At 45.5% G+C, this 24797-nt stretch overlaps 1 protein-coding gene and 1 pseudogene across 2 annotated transcripts in view; one reads left to right on the forward strand and one right to left on the reverse strand.

Moving 5' to 3' along the window:
- Window positions 1–15030, reverse strand: part of SLC6A13 (solute carrier family 6 member 13) — a 51135-nt gene extending 36105 nt beyond the window's left edge. For both annotated transcript variants that reach the window (XM_059683908.1, XM_059683909.1), the window contains exons 1-2: window positions 14910–15030; window positions 12295–12501 (exon numbers count right to left, since the gene is read on the reverse strand). In XM_059683908.1, the coding sequence (XP_059539891.1) occupies window positions 12295–12496 (202 nt within the window). In that variant the 5' untranslated portion in view covers window positions 12497–12501; window positions 14910–15030. The remainder of the gene's footprint in view (window positions 1–12294; window positions 12502–14909) is intronic.
- Window positions 671–2623, forward strand: LOC132226250 (zinc finger CCCH domain-containing protein 14-like; annotated as a pseudogene).
- Window positions 15031–24797: the final 9767 nt, after the last annotated feature.

Below are 24797 nucleotides of genomic sequence, written 5' to 3' on the forward strand. Positions count from 1 at the left end.
ATTATCGTATAGAGCTAAATGTAAGATCTAAAACTATGAAATTTCTAGGGGGAAAAAGAGCTTGAGTAAGCAAAGATTTCTTTCATGTGACACCAAAAACATGATTCATAGAAGAATAAATTGATTAAACTGGACTTATCAAAATTTTAAACTTCTACACTTCCAAAGACGCTGTTAAGAAAAACAGGGCCAGCCCTAGCCAGTTTGGTTCAATGGATATAGCCTTGGCCTGTGGACCGAAGGGTCCCGGGCTCAATTCCGGTCAAGGGCACATGCCTGGATTGCAGGCTCAATCCCCAGTAGGGGGTGCAGGAGACAGCTGATTAATGATTCTCTCCCTCATCATTGATCTTTCAATCTCTCTCCATCTCCCTTCCTCTCTCTGAAATCAATAAGAATATTTTTTTTAAAGAAAGAAAAAATAAAAACAGAGCCCGAAGTGGCAGCAGTTGTGGCTGCAGGCCTGCAGGGAGATGGCTGAGGCTGGGCTAAGTGAAGCACCACGCAGCAGTGCTGAGCTCGCAGCCCGGGAGATGGGCCCGAGATCAGCCACGAGATCCGGAGTGCCCTTAGAGAAAATTGCAAGAATTAGGAGCTGATGTTGAATTATTTTGCACATGGGATGTTTGAAGTCTTCTGGCATTTGCATCTGCCATGGTTCAATGCAGAATATCCTGGTTACATTATGGTGATGGTGACCAACAAGAAAAGTCAGGACCTGTCCCTGTTTCTAGGGGACAGTACAATTCAATTCACCTACAGCTCCGTGGTGCACTAGATAAGCTTTACTCCACCCAACTAACCCCTGTAGTCTACAGTCCTCTGACACCAGCATATTCTATAGTAACGTGCCTCCAAACAAGAGCAGTCAGTGGGGGAGGTGAGAGATGCAGGACACTGCACTGCCACCCCTGGCGGTTTCTTCAAGTTCACAGGAGCAGAACTCCACTAATGTCAGACAGGTGTATGATGATGGCGCTGCAACCGACTAAGGTCAACAGTGAAACTTCGGAGGAAGGCAGCAGTCTCTGAAGATGCGATTGATATTAAGCCGGAACCAGGTGACCTCACCAATGAAGACCTCAATTTTGTGCAGGAAAAAACCTACCGTGACATAGAGGGTTCTTTTCAGCCTTCTGTTGAAATTTATTGACCGTCTGCAAGTCGAACTGCAGATAGTGGTGTTCATTTAAACAGCAATCTCAACAGCAGCAAAACAGTATTCATGCTGCCAAGCAACTCGGTATACAGAACAGCCGGGTAGATGAGACAGGACATTTGTGTGAACCAGAGTGCATAACAGCTTAGAAAAGATAGTCCCGCCTTCAGAAACAACTCAGGAAAATGTGAGGATTGAGGGGAAAACTTTTGGAAGAGAGAGTTGCCGGTGGCAAGTTCAGTGGTTAAAGTGAAAAAATGCAATCACGGTGGAGAGGAGGATGCCTGTGGGTCCCGTTCAGGATGCGTCTCCCATTGTCAGTGCCAGCAAAGCCCAGAGGAGACCCTGCTTCCTCCTTCTAAACAAGCTAACAAGGATCTGATTTTGAAGGCTGTATCTCAAGTTTGAGAACCTGTAACAGAAACAACTAACTATTCTACAGTCTCACAAAAACAGACATTTTCAGTTGCTCCTGAAACTCAAACTTCTCAAGAAGAATTGCTGGCAGAAATGGTCCAGGGGTGGGGGTGGGGGGGAGAGGAGACAACAGGGTAGAGGGGGAGGGCAAGGGGGTCTGGAGGGGGTCAATGGGGGGAAAAGTAGGACATATGTAATACTTTCAATAATAAAGAATTATTGAAGCAGGAGGAGAAGGAGAAGGAGAAGGAGGAGGAGGAGGAGGAGGAGGAGGAGAAGAAGAAGAAGAGGAGGAGGAGGAGGAGGAGGAGGAGGAGGAGGAGGAGGAGGAGGAGGAGGAGGAGGAAGAAGAAGAAGAAGAAATGGTCCAGGGGAAAGCAGGACATCTAGACTAAGTCCCCCCAATAAAGAAGAAAAAACAAAAGGAGATAATATTTTTTTAAAGTCAAGGAACTCAACAGAGGCTCTTGTTCGCTGGCTGCAGATTGACCCCTGAATGGCAGAAACTGCACATCAGCCCAGCTGAGGTGAGTGAACTTGGAAAAAGTTTGGGGCCCGTGGCACATGCTGGCCTGCCTGTGAAAATGGGCATGAGTGTGCTTACCACCACTCTGTTTCAGCTTGAGTAGCTTTCCCCAATTGTAAATTTGCTAAAAAATGTTTGCTTGTCCATCCAAATTGTAAACATGATGCAAAATGTACTAAGCCAGATGGTCCCTTCACGCATATGAGAATGCCAATGCTGCCTCCAAAACCAGTGATAACACCAACACCGTCTTCTAGCAGTCAGCTCTGCCGTTACTTCTCTGCTCATAAGAAAATGGAATGTCCCTTCTATCATCCACAACACTGCAGATTTAACAGTCAGCGTACACGACCTGCCTGCACGGTTTACCATCCCACCATTACGTGCCACCACGACATGCCTTGAAATGGGTTCGACCTCAAACCAGTGAGTGACAGCCAGTCCTACCTGGCAGAAGATTGTGAAGTTTGAAATTTTTCATCTAATGATGAAAGAGATTCTATAGAACTTGTCAAATCTTTGAAACTGAAATATATTGCTTTTATAACATGAAAAAAGGAAGACAGAATGAGAAAGAATATTTTCAAAATGCATATTTGATAAGGAACTTGTATTCAGAATATTTAAAAAGTCTCAAAATTCAATAGTAAGAAAACAAATGACCATTTTCTTAAAGGGTCAAAAGATTTGAACAGGTTCTCACCAAAGAAGATATATGGGTTCATAAAAGCACATGAAAAGATGCTCAACATCATTAGCCATCATAGAAATGGAAATTAAAATGACAGTGAGATATATATATATTTCAAAAACCAGGTCTGTGGTGACATTGGGATAGGGTAGCAGAGGTCAGAGGTGGGAGAAATGGACAAGAGGAAATATGGGGGAGTGATGGATATGTGCATTATCTTGACTGTGGCAATGGTTTCAAGGGTGTATACATGTGTCAGTACTTACCAAATTGTACAGTTTAAATATGTACAATTTATTGTAAGTTGATTATACCTTAATAAAACTGTTTAAAACAAAAGTCATTGGGGAGTAGAGTTCACTAGTTCTTAACTGCCCATATCCCTGCATCCATAATTCAGGCACTGAGGGAAGCACTTAATTACCACAAGGCAAATAAATTAAAATCATAAACAATTTAGTCTGATAAGTATATAAATCACCCAAGGCAGGAGGGGAAAATTATGGAAGAGATAACACAGTGGATAATATGAACAGTTACTGCTGAGAGTTGGAAACACTGCAGAGAAAGAAGAGAGAGAAGTGAGTTTTCTGCCCAACACAAGCCCTTTCTCTCCATCTTTATGCTACCTGCTCTTTCCCAAGAAGCCAAGCCAATGTTTAACTGCCGTGGGTCCTGTGGTCGGTTCTGCTCCCTTACTCCTCTGCCTCCTTGAGCACCTGGGCAATGTGCCAGGGGACAAGGTCCACACCTACCAAGCAGAGCCACTGGCCCTAAAAGTGGGGAAGGAGTGAGGGGCAGGATGGAGCCCAAGAGGGACCCAAGTGCAGACCATGGAGTCCCCTGAGCCACTCTGGCTTTTTCCCAGTCACCACCACTGAAAGATGGAGTTAGTACTGGAGATAGAGGTTGGCATTCACAGCTACCCGCTGCTCCCCCATATCCACCATGTTCATCTCCTTCCCCAAATTCTAAAATGCCCTGGCACTCTTCCCCATGGGACGGGAGAGACCACATGCCCATCCTAGAAAGGCATCATTCTGCTGGCCACCCTTCACAAAAGCACACTATGTAGTGTCACCTGTAATGTTCCAGGTGGCATTTTTAAAGACATAAACTGATGATAGTCCACATGAGCAAAACAATAATGAGCGTACATCAATTATGCTATAATCTACACTAGTCTGTCCAATACTGAGCATTAAGTAATTAACTCAAAGTGGCACCAAATTGTCACACGTAGACACTCTTACAGAAAGAAACGTGCTCCTTGTCTCTCTCTGTTCTTTAGTATCTACAAGCAGCATCAAGGAGCACAGTGCCCCCTGATGCCGGGTGTCATTTAGGCCCCTTTACAGTGGTGTCCCTAGGCTCTGTCTCCCTACAGTTAGAGCTGAGGTGTACTCTCTTGCTGCCCTTCCCCCACAGTCCTTACCCTCAAGAGCCCTAGTTCTGGTACATTCTGTGGGGGTCCATTCTGGGTGCTGAAGAACTCAGTCAGCTGGCAGCCAGGATCCAAGGAGCTAGAGAGGTTCCTGCTGAAAGGCCCATGTTCCGAAGCACCCAGGCCCTGGGTGTTCAGGGACTGAAGATGAGAGGGAAGAGGTGGGAAGTGGGGTGAGGAAGAGGGGAACACCTGCCCTAACATGAGGTGGTCTCCAGCTGGTGGTCTATGACTTGCACAAACAAATGATTCTCAGCACAGGTGACCTCTGCCCCCTGGTTTTTAGCAACCTGGACTAAGAAATTCAGTATAAAATAATTGACAGATTATTTGCTTTTGTCTGAACTGAGATTGGCAGGCAAGTAATTTAAATTCCCTCCTGGCAGATTCAAATCATGTTGCCTAAACCCTCTCCTACCACCTTTCCTACGTTGGGCCTCAGGTAATCTAGTCTCCCGAGCCCTATGGCCAGGGCTTTAGAGGGGCAGGCCCTGGTGAAAGATTATGTTTGCTTTTCCCTCCAGGGAGTTGAGGGTGGAGAGCAAGGAAAATAATTCAAATGTGCACCTTCTCAGCAACTTCGTCAGTCATGACCCATCCCCACCACCACTGGACACACAGGGCACATGGCTACCACTACGTAGCACAGCACTCATATCGGCTTACTTCCCCCAGGAGGGAGACCACCTGAGAAGAGATAAACTTCACCTACTCCTGAGTGTTGCCTAAATAACTCATACGTCCTATTTCCAATTCTTCTCTCTCCCATGATCTTAAACCAGTCTTTGCACCACACTCCACTGTAGCTGTTCTTACAAAGTCACACTGCTAAAGCTAATAATCAATTCTCATTTCTCATCTTTCTTAAGCTATCTGCGGCATCTGGTTAGTTCTCTCTCCCTCCTCCCTGCAAGCATTGCTTTTCTTGCCTCCAAAACACTTCATTTTCTTGGTTTTCCTCCTCCGTTGCTGGTTTCTCCTCTGTCTCTTTCGTTGGCTTTTCTCAAATCCCCAAATCCTGGATGTCTCAGAACATGGGCCTTCCAGCTGAAAGTGGTCTGCTTCTGCCCTTCCCTATAATTAGTTCTCAACACAGAAGCCAGAGAGACTATTTTAAATGTGAGGTCCTGCCCTAGCTAGCTGGTTGGGCTCAGTGGATAGAGCGTTGACCTGTGGACTAAAGGGTCCCAGGTTCGATTCCGGTGAAGAGCACATGCCCAGGTTGGGGGCTTGATCCCCTCTATTCCTGCAAGGGGACATGCAGGAGGCAGCCATTCAATGATTCTCTCTCATCATTGATGTTTCTCTCTATCTCTCTCCTTTCCTCTCTGAAATCAATAAAAAAAATATTTTTAAAAAAAAGAAAAACAGAATTTTGTTCCTTAAATGTTAAAAATAAATTAATTAATTAATTAATTAATTAAAAAGATAAATGAATAAATAAAATGTAAGATCATGCCAAATCCTGCTCAAAACTCTACCATGACTCCCCACGTCAATGAGGAAAAGCCAAAGTCTTACAATAGCTGACAAGGCCCTACATAATCTGCCACTTCATTCTCTTTGCTTTTCTGACCTCACCTTCTAATTACTCCCCTCTCTGCAGCTCCTCATACAAGCCAGTCAGCCTCTTGCTTTAGGACAGCAGTTCTCAACCTGTGGATCGTGAACCCTTTGGGGGTGGAATGACCCTTTCACAGGGGTCGCCTAAGACCATCAGAAAACACATGTATAATTACATATTGTTTTTGTGATTAATCACTATACTTTAATTATGTTCAATTTGTAACAATGAAAATACACAAGAAACCAAGATGGCGGCATAGGTAAACACCGGAGATTGCTGCCTCGCACAACCACTTCAAAAATACAACTAAAAGATGAACGGACATCACCCAAAACCACAGGAAGGCTGGCTGAGTGGAAATTCTACAACTAGAAGGAAAGAGAAAAGCATACTGAGACTCAGAGGAGGCGCAGTGCGGAAGTAAAATACTAAGGTTCGGAGGTGCGTGCGGCTGAGGGCACGGTTGTCATTTTTAATCAGGAGGGAGTCTCAGGATCTGAGCTCCAGTTCCAGGTGAGTCTCTGGGGACCCAGACTCATATGGGAGAAGCGGGACTGTCTGGCAGTGGCCAGAACTCAAGGGCAGCTTTCTCTCCAAGGGGCTTGCAGCGATTGCCAGGACACTGAGAAGCAGGGCCTCTGAGGGCAGGACCGAGAGCAGCCATAACTGCTAACCCCACCCTGTTGATCCCTTGGGACCCTCCCCGCCCAAGCCCTGCAGGGAGGCTTTTGCTGGATAGCCTCAGGCAAAGGCTAGATTAGCACCTCCCTAGAGATCCAGGAGCCAGGAAGCCCAGAGGTCAGAGTGGGACCATCCAGTTTGCAGCTCCTTGGAAACATAAAGGACACACTCAGGGGGCAGACTCAGTGAGCACCAAAGCCCCATTGAAGCAAGTCTTGCCCCAGAGGGGTGTCTCCAGCACAGAAGTTCTCCCACTGCAGACACAGCTGATTCTCACAGCCAATTGGCCTAGAGGCCAATTCCTCCCAGTGATACCTACAACAATCAAGGCTTAACTACAACAAGACTGTGCACAAAGACCACAAGGGGGTGCACCAAGAGTGTCCTCCTCAGGTAATTGGGGAGGCTGAACCACTGGGCCCTAGAGGATACTTAGCACAGAAAACCACTTTATCAACACAAGGAAGCATAAAAAGTGCGGAGACAAAGAAAAAGGACACAAATGACAGAAATGGAGGAAAGCAAACTACTGGATATAGAGTTCAAAACCACCCTTTTAAGGTCTTTCAATAATTTTCTAGAAACTGCCAATAAACTTAATGAGATCTACAAGAAATCTAATGAGAACCTCGATGTTGTGATAAAGAACCAACTAGAAATTAAGCATACACTGACTGAAATAAAGGATATTACACAGACTCCCAACAGCAGACTAGAGGATTGCAAGAATCAAGTCAACGATTTGAAATACGAAGAAGCAAAAAACACCCAACCAGAAAATCAAAATGAAAAAAGAATCCAAAAATACGAAGATAGTGTAAGGAGCCTCTGGGACAGCTTCAAGCGCACCAACATCCGAATTATAGGGGTGCCAGAAGAAGAGAGAGAGCAAGATATTGAAAACCTATTTGAAGAAATAATGACAGAAAACTTGCCCTACCTGGTGAAAGAAATAGACTTACAAGTCCCGGAAGCACAGAGAACCCCAAACAAAAGGAATCCAAAGAGGACCACACCAAGACACATCATAATTAAAATGCCAAGAGCAAAAGACAAAGAGAGAATCTTAAAAGCAGCAAGAGAAAGAAACCCAGTTACCTACAAGAGAGTACCCATACGACTGTCAGTGGATTTCTCAACAGAAACTTTGCAGGCCAGAAGGGAGTGGCAAGAAATATTCAAAGTGATGAATAGCAAGAACCTACAACAAAGATTACTTTACCCAGCAAAGCTATCATTCAGAATTGAAGGTCAGATAAAGAGCTTCACAGATAAGAAAAAGCTAAAGGAGTTCATCACCACCAAACCAGTATTATATGAAATGCTGAAAGGTATCCTTTAAGAAGAGGAAGAAGAAGAAGAAGGTAAAGATACAAATTATGAACAAATACACATCTATCAACAAGTGAATCTGAAAATCAAGTGAATAATCTGATGAACAGAATGAACTGGTGATTATAATAGAATTAGGGGCATAGGAAGGGAGTGGACTGACTATTCTTGGGGGGGAAAGGGGTGTGGGAGATTCGGGAACAGACTGGACAAAAATCGTGCACCTATGGATGAGGACAGTGGGTGGGGAGTGAGGAAGGAGGGTGGGGTGGGAACAGGGTGGAGTGGAGATATGGGGGGGGGGGAAAAAAGAGGAACAAATGTAATAACCTGAACAATAAAGATTTAAAATAAAAAATAAAAATAAATAAAATACATCCTGCATATCAGATATTTACATTATGATTCATAAGGGTAGCAAAATTACAGTTATGAAGTAGCAACGAAAATAATTTTATGGTTGGGGGTCACCATAACATGAGGAACTGTATTAAAGGGTTGCGGCATTAGGAAGGTTGAGAACCACTGCTTTAGGACCATTAAACCTTCTGTTTCCTCTGCTTGAAGAACTCCCTCCCGCTCCCCGCCCCGCCCCATACCGCATGGCCAACTCTCCCACCACAGCAAACCTTTGCTCCAATGTGACCAATGTGACCAACCCACCCACACTTTTGACCCCCTTTACCCAGCTCTGCTTGGTCTTTTCCATAGCTCTCATTCACATCCGATATACTGTGTAACTTCCCTATTTCCTATGTTTGTTGTCTGTCTCCCTCTTCTAGAATATAAGTCCACAAGGACAGTGAATTGGTCTTTTTGTTTATAAATGCATCCCAACCACATAGAATGATTCCTGGCAAATGTTAGGTACTCAGTAATGGTTACTGAATGACAGGGTCAGGGTAGTTGGCTATGTGATGGGGCACCTGACTGAGATTGGAGACTCTAGAGAGCCATTAGGATGAGGCAGGTGCTTGGAGTGGATCAGCCACAGGCCCCGGAGGGAGCAGGAATCCCTCCCATCTCTCTCCCTAAAAAGCCTGCTAGTTGCTTCTGATTTCAGATGGGCTTCCTTTTCCCATATATATATATATATATATACATATATATATATATATATATATATATGGAGAGAGAGAGAGAGAGAGAGACATTAATCGGTTGCCTCCCATATGCACCTTGACTAGGAATGGAACCCACAACCTTTTGTGTACAGGACAACACTCCGACCAACTGAGCCACCCGGCCAGGGCAGGATGGCCTTTATACCACTTTCTCAGCTTCTCTGGTTTACAGCTACAATGTTTAAATGTTTACCTGTTCTTTGATCATAATCTTGCCTCAGCCCTTTTCCTGCTCTGGAACTCACTTCAGATTGGATCTACCAAATGTTAGAGCTCCAGGGAACAGAAGAAGACATCACTTGTATTTCTAGTTTGGAACTGAAATTATGTTTTGGGGAATTTTTCATCCCTGACCTCGCCACTGAACAAATATTAGTTATAATAAAGTCTCCAGCTTATCCTCACCCCAAAGCACAAAAGCAGCTATCTGAAGCCATGACGTTAGAGAACGGGGAGGGGTGCTATCAGAGGCAGGCTGGGAGCACACGTTCCTGAGCACAGTATGCCCACAGCACCCCAGCATCCTTCTTCAGAACTTGCTCAGAACATTCCCCTCACCCGCTGAAAGCCGAGCCCCAATCTGAGAACCACAGGTCTAAATAAAACAACTCCACCAGGAGAAAGGGGGCCAAACCAATCTAAATGGTCTCCATTCTTTCCCCCTCCTTCCTCACAGTGGCAGCAAAGGGTTCTGTCATAAAGAGGTACCAGTCGGAGGGGGCAAAGGGGAAGAATGGGGGACATCTATAATACTCTCAATAATAAACATAAAATTAGAGAAAAAGAATAGCCCTGGCCGGCGGCTCAGTGGTTAGCATGTCGGCCTGCACACGGGAGGGTTGCAGATTCTATTCCCCGGCACCTATTTGGGTTGCAGGTTCGATCCCTGGTCTTGGTTGGGCTGCATGTGGAAGGCAACTAATTTCCTTGTGTCTCACATCGATGTCTCGCTCTTTCTCTCTTTCTCGCTCTCTCTCTTTCTTTGCCTGCTCCCTCCCTCCCTCCCACTCGCTCTAAAAACATCAATGAAAAAAAAATTCTTGGGTGAGGATTAACAAAATTAATTAATTTTTTTTTTAAAGGAGACTCAGTCTGTTATTGACAAAGAGACAAGGAGATGACAAGAAGTGCTCAGGCCCATTCTCTGTAAGAGCTTGTACTGCTTGGGAGGTGAGGGGCGTTAAATGATGACAGAGGGTTACACCACTGGGAGCACCCAAAACCAGAAAAACAGGCATGTCCAGGTTCCTCCAAGGATCATATGGATCCTTGGTTAGGCCCCCTTACCTTGGCAAAGGAGCCTTTTCATTAATTCACCAGGTTGCCCACGACTCATGCCCTTCAGCAAAGCTAAGCATTAGCCTCTAGCGCCAAAGCCCCTCAGAACACTTCCCCCCAGCTGCTGTCCTTCCTCAGGGAGAGGGCCCTGAGGCCCTGCGCTGACCAAGGGAAGGGGTTGTGGCTGGCGGTGTAAGGAGCCGATAGCGAGAAAAGTCTCCACTGCCCATGGTGGCCTGCGTGCTGGAGGGCAGGCTCTATCCGCGCGGGAGCCGCCTCAGCAGCCACCCTTCTGCCTCCACCTCCAAAGGCCTGGATACTCTTTTCTCCCTGGGCCTGCATTTCCACCCAGGTCTGCACAGACTTACCCCAGAGCCCTGAGGCAGAGCCCTGACCCAAACGCTGCCAGACCACAACCCCTGCAGGGTGAGCCCCACACCCTCTGCTGCTCCTGTCACTGCTGCCTTTTGCTTCCCCTTCTTCACTTAGTGGTCTCGCACGAGGCCTGGGAATCACGCTTTCCCACCGCTTCATGCCGGTTCTGCTAATTCCCAAGCCAACCTTTACCCAATTCCAGAGAGGCTTGGGGAAAGCTGCTCACCGCCTAAGCTTTCTGCCGCATGAGGAGCTAAGCTGGTTACTAGGCTCCAGAGAGGGTCTCAACACCCAGCTTAGGCCTAGACCCCTCCTCCTCCTTCCGCCAGCCCCATCCCTCCACCCAATTCTCTGAAGGCAAAGTGCTCAGACCTAAATTCCTAAACAAGCTTGTGGGGTGTCCAGGGCTAGGTCAAAAGTGAAAATCCCTCTCTCCTCCCTTCACAATGCAGACTGAACAAAGTCCTGTGAGTTCAGGCTGCTGGCCAGAAATTCCTGGACAGAAAAGCCATATCAGCCCTACCGACTCCTCTGGAAAAATACAAGTTAGCCTCCAATCCCAGAGCCAGTCAACCCCCAATTGCCACAATCCTGAGAATAACACTATGAGCTCAGAGCATCTCTCTGTGCTCTTCCCCATTCCTCCCACCTCCCCTCTGTGTTGTAGGTTTTCTCTCTCTCCAAAACCATTGTGAGACTGAGCTCGATGCATTTTGGAGGCCCCTTCTCCCCTGCAAGATGGTAGGTGTTGCATTAGGGTACTCTCTAATCCCTGTGACCCATGAAAGTACTACTCCCCTCACCATATCCCCCTGTGACCTGCCTCTGCATTTCTCCTTCCTCCAGCTCAGACTGCAGCCTCACTTTAAAACCAGACCTGGGAGCCCAACCATCAGCAAGGAAATCTTCCTAAGCCGCTGCTCACCCAGAACCTTCATTACCTGAGAAATCCCCCTGGGGCTTCCCAAGGCGAGCTGGGATTCCCCGAAAGTGTCAGGAAATGGCCACCACTGCTGTAAGGGTAGCAAAGTTACCCCAGCGTGAGAATGGAGGGGGATGAGAGGCCAACAAAGAACTCAAGTTAGAGTTCATGCTTCCCACACTCACATTTTCAGTGGGAAATATATAAAGGAAGAGCCACTGGAATCAAAGGTTATGACACTGGTGGGGGGTAGGTAGTGAATGGCTTAGGGGATGTCATGGTGTCAGAAGAATAGAGGAAGACACAAAGCCACGGCTAAGGAATCTCAAGATCATGGGACAGCTAGATGTTCACATCATCTTCAACATAGCTGCCATTTGTTAGGCATTTACATACATTGTCTCTAATCCTTACAACAACCCTGTAGGTATTACTATCCCATTTTACAGGTGCAGCAGTAGAGGCTCTGAGGACTCAAGCAACGTGCCCCAGATTACACAGAGAGCAAGTGGCAGAGCCAGAACCCAAACTCTGGCCCATCTGGTTCCGAGCCTGCACTCCTATTTCCGTGATGCCATGCTAACATAGAACACCCCTGGGAGAGTCGCCATCTGTTTAGGTCGCAGGCTCGGGCAGTGCCTGTCCTTAATGAATTCTAAGGAAGGGTCTCTCCAACGCCAACATTCTATGTGTCTCTGGGACCGCGCAGAGGAGCAGTAAGTGCAGGAGATGGGGACACCTCCTTCCAGGGTTGGTGGGGTGGTGCAGTGGCTCTCACCTCCCCCATTTTTGTAGCAGAGATAGGGAAACCTCCAGACGTTGCCTAGGCCAATGATCTCCCCCGCCACGGACAGCACAAACTCCATCTTGTTGTTCCAGTGCCCGCGTTCCAGGGTGCCATCTTCCTCTGCCTTTTCCACGACAGGGTACACGGGTTTTGTCTCTCCATTACTGGCTGTGCCCGAGACCCGGCTATCCATCCCACCTGGAAAACAAGCAGGGCACTCTGTCACTTGGGAACTCCGGGAGGAAAGCGCTCCCCATTCCTCACCAGCAAATGTCCAAGGGAGGAAGTGCACTGGACTAGAGCGCATTCCTACTCCCTTGTCTGCAGATGCAGGTCCTCCTTAAGCCTCTCTTATGGGTAGAGGCTGGGAAACTGCTGCTGAAAATGTATATTCCTTTCCTGTGCCGGGAAGAAAGGCTGCTCCTGAGTACAGATGCTGCTTCCACCACACAGGCTCTTGGTTGGGGTTTGTGGACATGAGAGAACTCACACAGGCTCCAGATGGGCTATGTTCTCCCTGCCACCCCACAACTCCCCTTGTCTGTATCAGCATGAGCTTCAGTGTCTCTATTCTGTATGCTGAGGACGATTGAAGGGATGGACTTTTTATAAATCCTCAAAACTACAAATTTCTATTGCAGGAATTTAGTCAAAGAAAACAATTCTGATTGTGGGTAAAGATTTTGGCTTACGGATATTCATTGTTTTTAACACCAAAAAATTAGAACGTACATAAATGTGTAAGAATGGCAAATAGATGAATAAATTACGGTATATACATACAATGGACTACTATATAATCATTAAAAATTGTGTTGAAGGAGAAAGTCTAATGAATGAAAGTGTTCATAAGATGTGAAGTGAAAACAGTTATAAAATAGGTCATACAATATGATTATGCTGGGAAAATATTTTATATTTATATGCATTGAAAGATTAGGATGTCCAGAAAGATGTTTTTCTCTCCTTGGATTATAGGAATTTTTCTTATCTATATTTTCTACACTTTTATCAAAGAACACATTTTATTTCATAAACCAGTTTTTTAAAAAACTCCTTCCAAAGCAATGAGAGAGGTTGAGTGGGACCAGGAACCCTGAATAAGATGAGCTGATCTCTCCAGCTACTTCCTCCATCTCTCTCTGAAATCAGCCTAAGGAAAAGATGGACTCTGGGCTCTTTTCTTTTTGGGTGATAACAAATGTAGGAAACTGTTACCGTAGAGAAGACAACACAAAATGAATAAAGAACAAGAATTCTAAACCCTTCACTGCTCTATTTTAGACTCTTATTGGGATTGAGGATAAGATTGGATGTGGTTCATACATGGCGAGCAACTACTATGGAAAAAGCACTTTACCTACATTTATCTCATTAATCCACACAACAGCCCTGAGGTGTAAGCAGTGTTACCTCTGCTTTGTAAATGCAGAGACTGAGGCTCGGAGAGGTTAAATAGCGTGTCTGCTTTCATACAGCTGGTAATTGCACAGCCAGGACCTAAACCCACTCTGTCCCTGTTTTTTCAATTGCATTCCTTGATGGCATTGGCTGCCTAGAGTTATCAGCATGTCGAATATACGCATCTTCTAATGACTCTCCCTGATGGTATATAGTGGCTCCTTTTCTGGAACAGCGGGCACAAGGACTTTTTCCTACACCTCAAGAAAAGTTCTTGTTAACGGAACTTTCTCAGGCAGAGCCCCAGCTGGGCACAGACTCTCCTGAGGCTGAGCTACCCGAGGGATCCAGAACATCAGGAAACAGTAGGACCTTTGTTTATTTGATAAATAGGGAATGGACTCCAGAGATTGTTAGTGGGATTAGAAGGAGAAACGCAAGCAGCTGTTTCCAAGAAGATTCTTCAGTCCTTTAGAGAAGGTTGCCTAATGTCCTGCGCTGGTTCTGGGCCTCCTTTAGCATCTGATGGTGTCTTCAGATGGTGGAATACCATCCCCCTTCACTGCATCATCCTCCCAGATCTCATAAGAAATAGTAGCCCTATCCTGGGTCCCTTGGCCTCATTAGGGTTCTGCTTCTCAGAGGTAGCCTCATGCAGTTGAAAGGGCATCTAGGAGTAGAGTCAAACAAGCCTGGGTTCCGGTTTTAGCTTTGAGCCATATCACTTACTGCCTGACTTCAGGAAAAAGAAGTACTCTGAGTTTTAGTTGGCTCATCTGTAAAAGTGAGAATGATAGGCTATACTTAGCTATAAGGATTAAATGAGAATATATATATATGAAATCACTTAGTAGAATCACAAGTATTTAAATTTTTCTTTCAATTCTATCAAAATTTTTATGTTCTTCAATCTTAACTCATTTTACAGAGAAGAAAGCCTTCATTTTCTTAGAATTAAACCCAAATGTCTTCCCTCTCAATCTAGGATTCTCTTTCTCCAAATCACATTGTCCCTTAAGTCAACAACCACTGAAGTTTCAGAAAGTAAAGAAAATAGCATCTACTCTTTGCATGGGCACACATAAATGTCAGGAACATTTTCTAGGAGAGCATCAAAAAACCCTTTGATTATAAGTCCTGGGATCCCACCAACCTATAGTCTGAGACCCAGAAACAGAAAAAGAAGAGAAGAAAATGTTACTAACCTTCTTGCAGTTGCTGCCAGAGGTCCAGGCACAGAGAGAAGAATTATCTAAGGGGGAAGGGGAAGGTGCTGCCTTTTTAAAGTGTGGTTCCAACTCCCCTGCGGCACTTGTAATTCTAAACTTGGCCCAACCCACATTCTGCCCTCCTGCCTCCCCTTCCTACAACCTCCCTTCCCCTGGCACCAGACAACTCACACATGAGTGATTTCACAGCCCGTGGAGTGTGTTCACACCCTGGCAGGTCAGGCCAACTGCCTGTGAGCTTATCCGCAGCACACGCTCCTCCCTGCAGCTCACTGCTCTTCCCCTCTTGGTGACCGTGGGGTCTCCAGAGGGATCCTGCCTTCCATCCCTTTCTCCTATTCAAGTGTTCCCGTAAATCCATCAAGAAGAGGTGTTCCTTTGGTCAAGTCTATACAGATTAACTTAAAATTACATTTATCTTATCCTTTATAGCTTATGCTTTGGAATGAACAATGATTTAGAATAAAGATACATAGATTATGGGAACTCTAAGAAGTGAGAAAAACTTAAACATTCACACACACACACACACACACACACACACACACACACACACTCCTATATAATAAAAGCCTAATATGCAAATTGTCCCCTCAACCAGGAGTTCGACTGGGAGTTTGACCGCTCGCTATGACATGCACTGACCACCAGGGGGCAGCGCGGACCATGGTGGGCATCAGTGACATGCTGGGACCTCTCGCCGGCTACCTGGGGGCAGGGGTGATCAGATAGAGGTGCAGTGAGAATGCGGAGTGTCTGCCCAAGCTCGCTCTCACTCCTCCTGCTATCCTCCCCCCCAGGGACGCCAGGGCTCTCACGCAGGGGAAGCCCCCACGCTTAGGTGCTGGGCACCCGTGCGGAGCCCACCCTGCACCTGCATGGCCTTTTTTGGGTGAGCCAGGCCACAGCCACCAGGACTGCAGGGGCTGGTTGGGCTCCCTATGGGTTTGTGCAGAAGCCAGACTGTGAGGCCAGCCAGGAGAGAGTGTGCTACCTGCTCAGCTTCTGTGCGGTGTCCCTTGGCGGCCCAGAGGCCCATGCTGTGTCCCGGCCCACACTGTGCCCCGGCCCATGGCATTCAGCCGTGCTCACTGCATCTCTGAGTGGGGACTCGGGCACCGTGACTCTGGGGGAGGGGGGCGCACGGGGGTCCAGGAACCCAGGTGCTGCCAAGGGCCCAGAGGTCAGCTGGGACCTGCCCTTCCACGCCAGATGCTCACGCTTCAATTGCTGGCCAGGCCTAGGGACCGCAGCTGTGCACAAATTTTGTGCACTGGGCCTCTAGTATATATACAAGAGGCTGATCAGGCTGGGCAGCCAGGAGGAGGGGCCATGGGTGGTTGGCAGGCCGGTTCCACCCTCGATCAGAAGGGGGGGGCATTTGAAGGGGGGTGGCCAGGGGGAGGGGCCACAGTCAGTTGGCTGGCTGGCCTCGCCCCCTGGTCGAATTCCTGGTTGAACTCCCAGTCGAGGGGACAATTTGCATATTAGCCTTTTAATATATAGGCTATACATATAGAAAAGTCTGAAAAGTATTCATCAAATAGCTTGTAGTAGAATAGGGCTGGAGCCAGGAGATGATTTAAACAGACATTTTCACTTCTGCTTTTTGAGCTTCAGTATTGTTTGAATTTTTAAATAATGTGCTAGAATTGATTTTTAAATAATATTTAAACAAATAAAGAAAAGTAAGTGCTAATGTTTAAAATAAAGCAACGCCTTAAACCCATCATAAGCAAGGAGTTGGCTGTGAAGAGGAGGCAGAGTCAGTCAGGGGAGCTCTGCTTTGAGGCAGGCACAGCCAGGAGGCAACTGTGCTGAGTAGAGGATCATTCCTTTCAGGTGGAGGGAAGAGGCCTGCTCACCACTGGCCAAAGAGCAGTGCAGTGGGAAGCTGCTTAGGCTTTGGAGCCAGATGGTCCAGGCAGAAGCTGCTGATCCTGCTTCTGCCGCCTTCTAGTTTGTGGCTTGAGCAAGGTATTCAACTTCTGCAAGTCTTGTTGTCTCATCCACAGAAAGGGTAGAATATTCCTTACCTTGCAAGGCTGTGTGAGGTTTCAGGAGAACATGTGTCCTGTATGTAAAGGACCATGCATAGCAAGCCCTCAAAAGGTAGCTACGTTTTATCCTTAAGGAACTATTCCCAATGAGCAGGGAAGTTTTCTTGAAGGGGATAGGAGATCCCAGAGCAAAGCTGGACTCAGGCCAGATAGAAGGAATGAGTCTTGGGTAGGGGCTAAGGACGGGGGTGTGGTGGAGGACTGAATGGGATAATAACAATGTGCCTGAAAGGATCCCAAAGTGTGGAGAGGAAGGTAAAGCACAAAGTCTAAGGGAGTTTCTGTCTCTCACCCCTCATCCATCTCTAGGGCATGGGAGCAGGGACAGGGAAGCACATCATAATTCCTAGGGAACCTGGTGGAGATTGTTATTCTTATGCTTCCGCTGCCCCTTTTACTTACTGTCTTATAACCATCCATCCATCTGATTTAACTGCGTAAAATAAAGCAATAGACCAACAGGGTCCTCTGAGAGAGGCTGCCAATTCATTCAAAAAGAGTCCATCTTCCAAGGCAATGCTATTAAGCTCCCATTGTTACTTTTCAGTGAGTGGTACTTACTAATGACCTATTTTTTAAATTAAATTGTTATTGTTGAAAGACTAATGACCTATTAATTGAGTTACTAAGCACTGGAAATTCTGGCTCTTGTAATCTAAAATTACGAGATACCTGGAGTTTACTGAGGACCCAGATTCGTTCTCTAAGAAGCTGGGACACCATCCACCTTTGGCAATGGCCTGCGCCCCTCCAGTGTCCTCATACATGTGAGCACTTGGAATCTCCAGTTTCCAGGAAAGACCGGGGATCATCAGGCACCATCAGGATCAGCCTGAGCTGGTTTTGAGTGGCTGCGAAATGTTTGGTTTTACTAGTTGATCTTGTTTTTTATATAATGCTGCCAAATTGCCATTTTGATTGTTGTTTTATTTCTCTCCAAATCCTGGTTATTCCTAAATTCTTCTTCTCTGTAACATAGGATGTGATGGGTCTTTTGCCCTGTCTAGGTTGACTGTAGTTTTTAAAAGTTTGAGAACTACTGGAAGATGAGTGTTAGTTCATCACGACTCCCCGTTGGAGGTTTAGCACAATCAGGCATGATTAGCCTTCTGTCTACTTCATGCCACCATCATCCTTCGGACTCCTGGATGCAGGGTCAGGAAACCTGGAAACAGGTCACAGTAGAGTCAATATTCAAGAGTTCTTATCAAGAGGCTGCATTAGTTTGAAGACTCACCGGAGATTGTTAGCAAGGATAACTGAAGGCTGTGCTCCCCAGCATCTGTATGAAACAACGTGAACCATTCAAAGAGCAGGCTATGAGGTCTGGTTCCTATCAAATTAACCCTGGACATATTTCAATGATCATATGCCATGATATACTCTCCCAGCAAGTTTTTGTCTCTACTGGGAGTGGAACAAGAGTGAATAAATTGAAGAAAGAGCATGGTTCATTTCAAAAAGAATATTTCTGAGCAACATTCGTTTCAGCATTGGAAGGGATTGGTGTAGGAAGTGGTGGGCTCCTCTCCCCTGGAGACCTTTACATTAATAGGCATAGTTCTGTTTAATCACAGGGATGAGACCCTGTTGACCTTTCTTATCTCTTTTCAAATACCACACTAATAGGAATGACAGGAGCAAGTGGAATAATAAACTAAACAACAAATTATGATTTTCTAAATCTGGAACAATTTGAGTAACAAAATGAATAATGATAGTACTGGATTATAACCCAAAGAACGGAATACATTCATGAGTTTATACTCAAATAAATAAATAAATAAATAAATAAATAAATAAATAAATAAATAAATAAAAGAACTAGAGTTCTGAAAACTAGGATTCAATTAAAAATGTATAAGGAAAGAGAAAAATAGAAAATCATCATTAATCAAATACCAGTGTAATAATTGTTGAAAACAAGATTCACCAATGAATACTAAAATTAATGGATGCCTGGCCAGCGTGGCTCAGTAGTTTAGCCAGGAGGTCACAACTTGATTCCCAGTTGTGGGCTTGATCCCCCAAGTGGGGCATGTGGGAGGCAGCCAATCATTGATTCTCTCTCATCAGTGATGTTTCTATCTTTCTCTCCCTCTCCCTTCCTCTCTGAAATCAATAAAAATATATTTAAAAATAAAAATAAATAAAATTAATAGGTGAAGGTTTGAGGAAGAACAGAGTTTATATAATCTTAAAGTATCTCTCCCAAGATATTATTAACTACAGAAAGGTAGTAACTTCACAGTAGAGAAATTAGGTAAAATCCACCTTAACCAAGTGACCAAGGTCAACATCATCCTATATAATAAAGAGGTAATATGCAAACTGACCATCACTCCAACACACAAGATGGCCACCCCCATGTGGTCAAAGATGGCAGCCACAAGATGGCCAGCAGGGGAGGGCAGTTAGGGGTGACCAGGCCTCAAGGGAGGGCAGTTAGGGGCAACCAAGCCAGCAGAAGAGGGCAGTTAGGGGCAATCGGGCCGGCAGGGAAGCAGTTAGGCGTCAATCAGGCTGACAGGGGAGTGGCTAGGGGGTGATCAAGCTGGCAGGCAGAAGCAGTTAGGGGCAATCAGGCAGGCAGGCAGGCAGGCAGGCGAGCAGTTGGGAGCCAGCAGTCCTGGATTGTGAGAGGCCCAGTGGGATCGGGCCTAAACGGGCAGTTGGACATCCCTCAAGGTGTCTCAGATTGGAGAGGGTGCAGACTGGGCTAAGGGACAACCCCCCCCCCCCCCGCACGAATTTCATGCACTGGGCCTCTAGTCTATATAACAAAAGCCTAAGCAACTGTTCCAGCAGAACAACCAGAACGACCAGTCGTTATGATGCACACTGACCACCAGGGGGCAGACACTCAATGCAGGAGCTGCCCCCTGGTGGTCAGGGCGCTCCCACAGCAGGAGCGCTGCCCAGTCAGAAGCTGGGCTCATAGCTGGCAAGTGCAGCTGCCACGGTGAGAGCCTCTACCAATTCTGCAGCAGCACTACCAAACAGTGGCAGGAGGCACAGCGGGCCAGGATGAGCACAAGCAATGTGGTGCCAAGTCCTGATTCGGGCTCCACCCTGGCTGCCTGCCACTTAGCATGCTGCTACATCCGCCGAGGGGTCCCAGACTGCAAGAGGGATGTCCAACTGCCAGCTTAGGTCTGATCCTGGTGCCATTCTCTGTAGAAAGCAGTCAGTCTGAACAACTCAATGACTCAGGGAAGCGCAGGGAACTCATGGTGAGCCTGCCTCCACACTTGACTCACCCACTCGATGGTGTTCACAGGACAGACTGTGGTGGCTCAGCCCATGCACATGCAGGAGCTGCTGAAGTTCAAGCAGCAGGCTGTGCAGCAGCAGAAGGCCATCCAGCCACAAGCCAGCAGTCAAACATCCCCCGAGGGGTCCCAGACAGAGGGCACGGGCCAGGAGGGACCTCCCCAACCCCCCCACCCCCCGCCCAGTGCACAAATTTCATGCACCAGGCCTCTAGTCAGTAATAAAACATCAATAACTGTATCACAAACCTCGTAAGACAATGTACTAAGAAGGACACAATAAAATGTCTGTGGTGTTCTTGCAAAAAAAAAAATTTTTTTCAGTAACACCAATGGTTCCTGGGTGTAATATTAAATGAAATTAAATATAACTTTCTTAGACAAGAAGTGAGTAATGAAATGACAAGAAAAATGTTACTTTCACTGAAAATTTTATCAGACCTGAAGAATATTTTTTCAAAATCTAATGAGAGGGCTCTCTTTCCTATCAGCATGTGTTCTGCAGTCCTCGCCCATTACTCTGTCCTCCCTGTCATGAGAAAACAGACAAACCCTGAGTGAGGGAAACTAGACAAAATAACGGATCACACTCTTCAAAAGCAACAAAGTCATGAGAGACAAGGAGACTGGGGAACATCTTCAGGCTACAGGGGACTAAGGGAAAATAAAAACTAAATGAACTAAATGGGATTCTGGAGAGAATCCTAGATAGGATGCTAGAACAAAAAAAAAAGGATATTAGTGAAAACTGGTAAAACTTGAATAAAATTTTTAGGTTACTAGTACTCAGCCCATGTTAATTTCCTAGTTCCGACAATTGCACTGTGGTTATGTAAGATTAGGAGAGCTGGGTGAAAGATATATGGAAGCTCTCTGTATTATTTTTGCAATGTTTCTGTAAGTCTACAATTAATTTAAAATAAAAATGTGTTTTTTTTTAAAAAAAGATATGGTTTGCTCCCTGACTATTGCAGGCCAAGAACTTGACTTTGCTGTGTAAAGTGCAGGATATTACACTCAGGAACCATTGGTGTTACTGAAAACTTTGGTAACTTCTCTTGTGCTGTGTTTAATTTCAGATAGGATAATTAGCCTAAATTCTATAAGCACAAAGTCTTTTTTTTTTTTTTGCTTTATTTTCCTCTTTTTTTTTTGTCCTTTTTTTAAAAAAATTAAATCTTTATTGTTCAGATTATTACATTTGTTCCTCTTTTATCCCCCCCATAACTCCCCTCCTCCCAGTTCCCACCCCACCCTCCGCCCTCACTCCCCACCAACTGTCCTCATCCATAGGTGCATGATTTTTGTCCAGTCTCTTCCCACATCGCCTACACCCCTTTCCCCCCCAAGAATAGTCAGTCCATTCCCTTTCTATGTCCCTGATTCTATTATGATCACCAGATTATTTGTTCACTTGATTCTTAGATTCACATGTTGATAGATGCATGTTTGTTGTTCATGATTTGTATCTTTACCTTTTTCTTCTTCTTCCTCTTCTTAAAGGATACCTTTCAGCATTTCATATAATACTGGTTTGGTGGTGATGAACTCCTTTAGCTTTTCCTTATCTGTGAAGCTCTTTATCTGACCTTCAGTTCTGAATGATAGCTTTGCTGGATAAAGTAATCTTGGTTGTAGGTTCTTGGTATTCATCACTTTGAATATTTCTTGCCATTCCCTTCTGGACTGCAAAGTTTCTGTTGAGAAATCAGCTGACAGTCGTATGGGTATTCCCTTGTAGGTAACTGAGTTTCTTTCTCTTGCTGCTTTTAGGATTTTCTCTTTGTCTTTTGCTCTTGGCATTTTAATGATGATGTGTCTTGGTGTGGTCCTCTTTGGATTCCTTTTGTTTGGGGTTCTCTGCGCTTCCTGGACTTGGAAGTCTATTTCTTTCACCAGATTGGGGAAGTTTTCTGTCATTATTTCTTCAAATAGGTTTTCAATATCTTGCTCTCTCTCATCTTCTGGCACCCCTATAATTCTGATGTTGGTACGCTTGAAGCTGTCCCAGAGGCTCCTTACACTACCTTCATATTTTCGGATTCTTTTTTCATTTTGCTTTTCTGGTTGGGTGTTTTTTGCTTCTTCGCATTTCAAATCTTTGCCTTGATTCTTGCGCTCCTCTGGTCTGCTGTTGGGAGTCTGTATAGTATTCTTTATTTCAGTCAGTGTATGCTTAATTTCTAGTTGGTTCTTTATCATAACATCAAGGGTCTCATTAGATTTCTTGTAGATCTCATTAAGTTTATCGGCAGCTTCTAGACAGTTCTTGAGAGACCTTAAAATTGTGGTTCTGAACTCTATATCTTCCATTGACAATTTTGTCCTGTTTCTTTGTCTCTGCATTTTTTTTATGCTTTCTTGGTGCACCCCCTCGTGGTCTTTGTGCGCAGTCTTGTTGTAGTTAAGCCTTGATTGTTGTAGTTAATACTGGGGGGATTTGACCTCCAGGCCAACTGGCTATGAGAGTCAGCTGTGTCTGCAGTGGGAAAACTTCTGTCCTCTGGGGAGGTGCTAATCTAGCCTTTGCCTGAGGCTATCTGTCAAATGGCTCTGTGCAGGGCTTGGGCAGGGCGGGTCGCACGGGATCAAACAGGGCGGGCGGAGCGAGCAGTTATGGCTGCTCTCAGTTCCGTCCCTAGGTGCTCTGCCTCACAGAGTCCCAGCAACTGCTGCAAACCTCGGAGAGAAAGCTGCCTTCAAGTTCCGACCGAAGTCAGACAGTCCCGCTTCTCCCGTTTGAGTCTGGGTCCCTAGAGACTCGCCCGGATCTGGAGCTCAGAGTCTGAAACTCCCTCCCGATTGAAAACAACAACTGCGCCCTCTGCCGCCAGCCCGCTCCTCGCACACACTCCGCACCTGAGTATTTCACTTCAGCACTGTGCCTCCTCTGAGTCTGGGTATGATATTCTCTTTCCTCCTAGTTGTAGAATTTCCACTCAGCCAGCCTTCCTGTGGTTCTGGATGATGTTCGTTCCGTCTTTTAGGTGTACCCTTGAATTGGTTGTTCGAGGCAGCAATCTCCAGCGTTAACCTATGCCGCCATCTTGGTTTCTCCCTCTATAAGCACAAAGTCTTAAAGAAATAAAACTTACAACAAAGAACATTAATACCATTGATCATCACCATTACTAATGATTATTAAGCACTTCAACATGCCAAGCACTGTGCCAAGTGCTACACATGCACCATCTCATTGTACCCTCAGAACAAGCCTATGAAGCAGAGATGGTTATTATGACCTTTTAAAGATGAGAAAACACAGGCTTAGAAAGAATTAAATCACTTGCTTAAGGTCACATAACTAGAAAATGGGAGACCCAGAACTTGAACTCAGGCATGTAGGATTCTAAAGTCCATTATTTATAATTTCATGCTACACTTTAACTGGGGGGAGGGGGGAAAGCAGAGGTGGTGAGATGATATGCTAACAAGTCCAGCTCTAGCACTGTGTTTATTTGGGCTATCACTGGCCCATGAAATTAAATATAAACTTCTTAGACAAGAGGTGAGTGATGAAATGACAAGAAAAATGTTTCATCAGACGAAGAATATTTTTTTAATCTAATGAGAAGGCTCTCTTTCCTATCAGCATGTGTTCTACAGTCCTCCCCCATTACTCTGTCCTCCCTGTCAAGGGAGGAAAATCATACCTTTCTCTTTAACTCCGGAGAGTTAATTGTCACTCTTTTCCAATTGTATCCAGTTTCTTCTGATCCCTGTCTTCCTGATTTCTTGTCTGATTCCCAGAGTACAGAGAGGAGAGCTTGCAGCATTTATGTAACTAGTCTCAGCAGGAGGGCTTGGCTGATTAACAGTGATCAGGGGCTCTGAGTGAATGAAGAAATTCTCCACAGGGCTCCTACCTCCTGACACTGTAGCCTGGAGCTATGGAGAGGGATTAGGGCAGGGAGACAATATCTAAAAAGAGCAATTTCAATCTTTGAACAAAAAAAACCTCCCTGGGTGACTCTAATGAGCAGCTAAAGTTAAAAACCCCCGAAGCCTAACTGCTCTTGCTGCTGCTATCTTATTTTTCATGCCATCCTCAGGGAAGATGTACTGCACTGATCTTATATTTGACATTCTTTTATTTTTTTTAAAGGATTTTTAAAAGTAACTTTTAGAGAGAGGAAGGGAGAGGGAGAGAGAGAGAAGTGCCGGGAGCCGGTCCATCCTTGCTGTTTCAAGGGACCTGGCATATATAGCATACGGTTCTTAATATGTTTGCTCACCTTCTTGGTGCTGTGTTTTAACCAAGGTCACCTCTCCGAGAAAGGTTGAATCCCCAGGTAGGGATTTTCTCCTGAAGTTAGGGAGGGGATGAAACTCCTTAACTAAGTGCCAGGCGGGTAGTTAATCAATTTAACTACAAACAATCATGCTTAAGCTACATAATCTTTACTCCCTGGAATGGAGATAAGAAACGCCCTAACCTTTGTAATAGAAATTGACAGGATTAGAATCAACTGGTATAAATACAGATGCAACAAGACAACAAGAGACAGAATTCAGAAAACAGAAGCACACAG

Source organism: Myotis daubentonii, chromosome 2, assembly GCF_963259705.1.
Source record: "Myotis daubentonii chromosome 2, mMyoDau2.1, whole genome shotgun sequence".
Taxonomy (NCBI): domain Eukaryota; kingdom Metazoa; phylum Chordata; class Mammalia; order Chiroptera; family Vespertilionidae; genus Myotis; species Myotis daubentonii.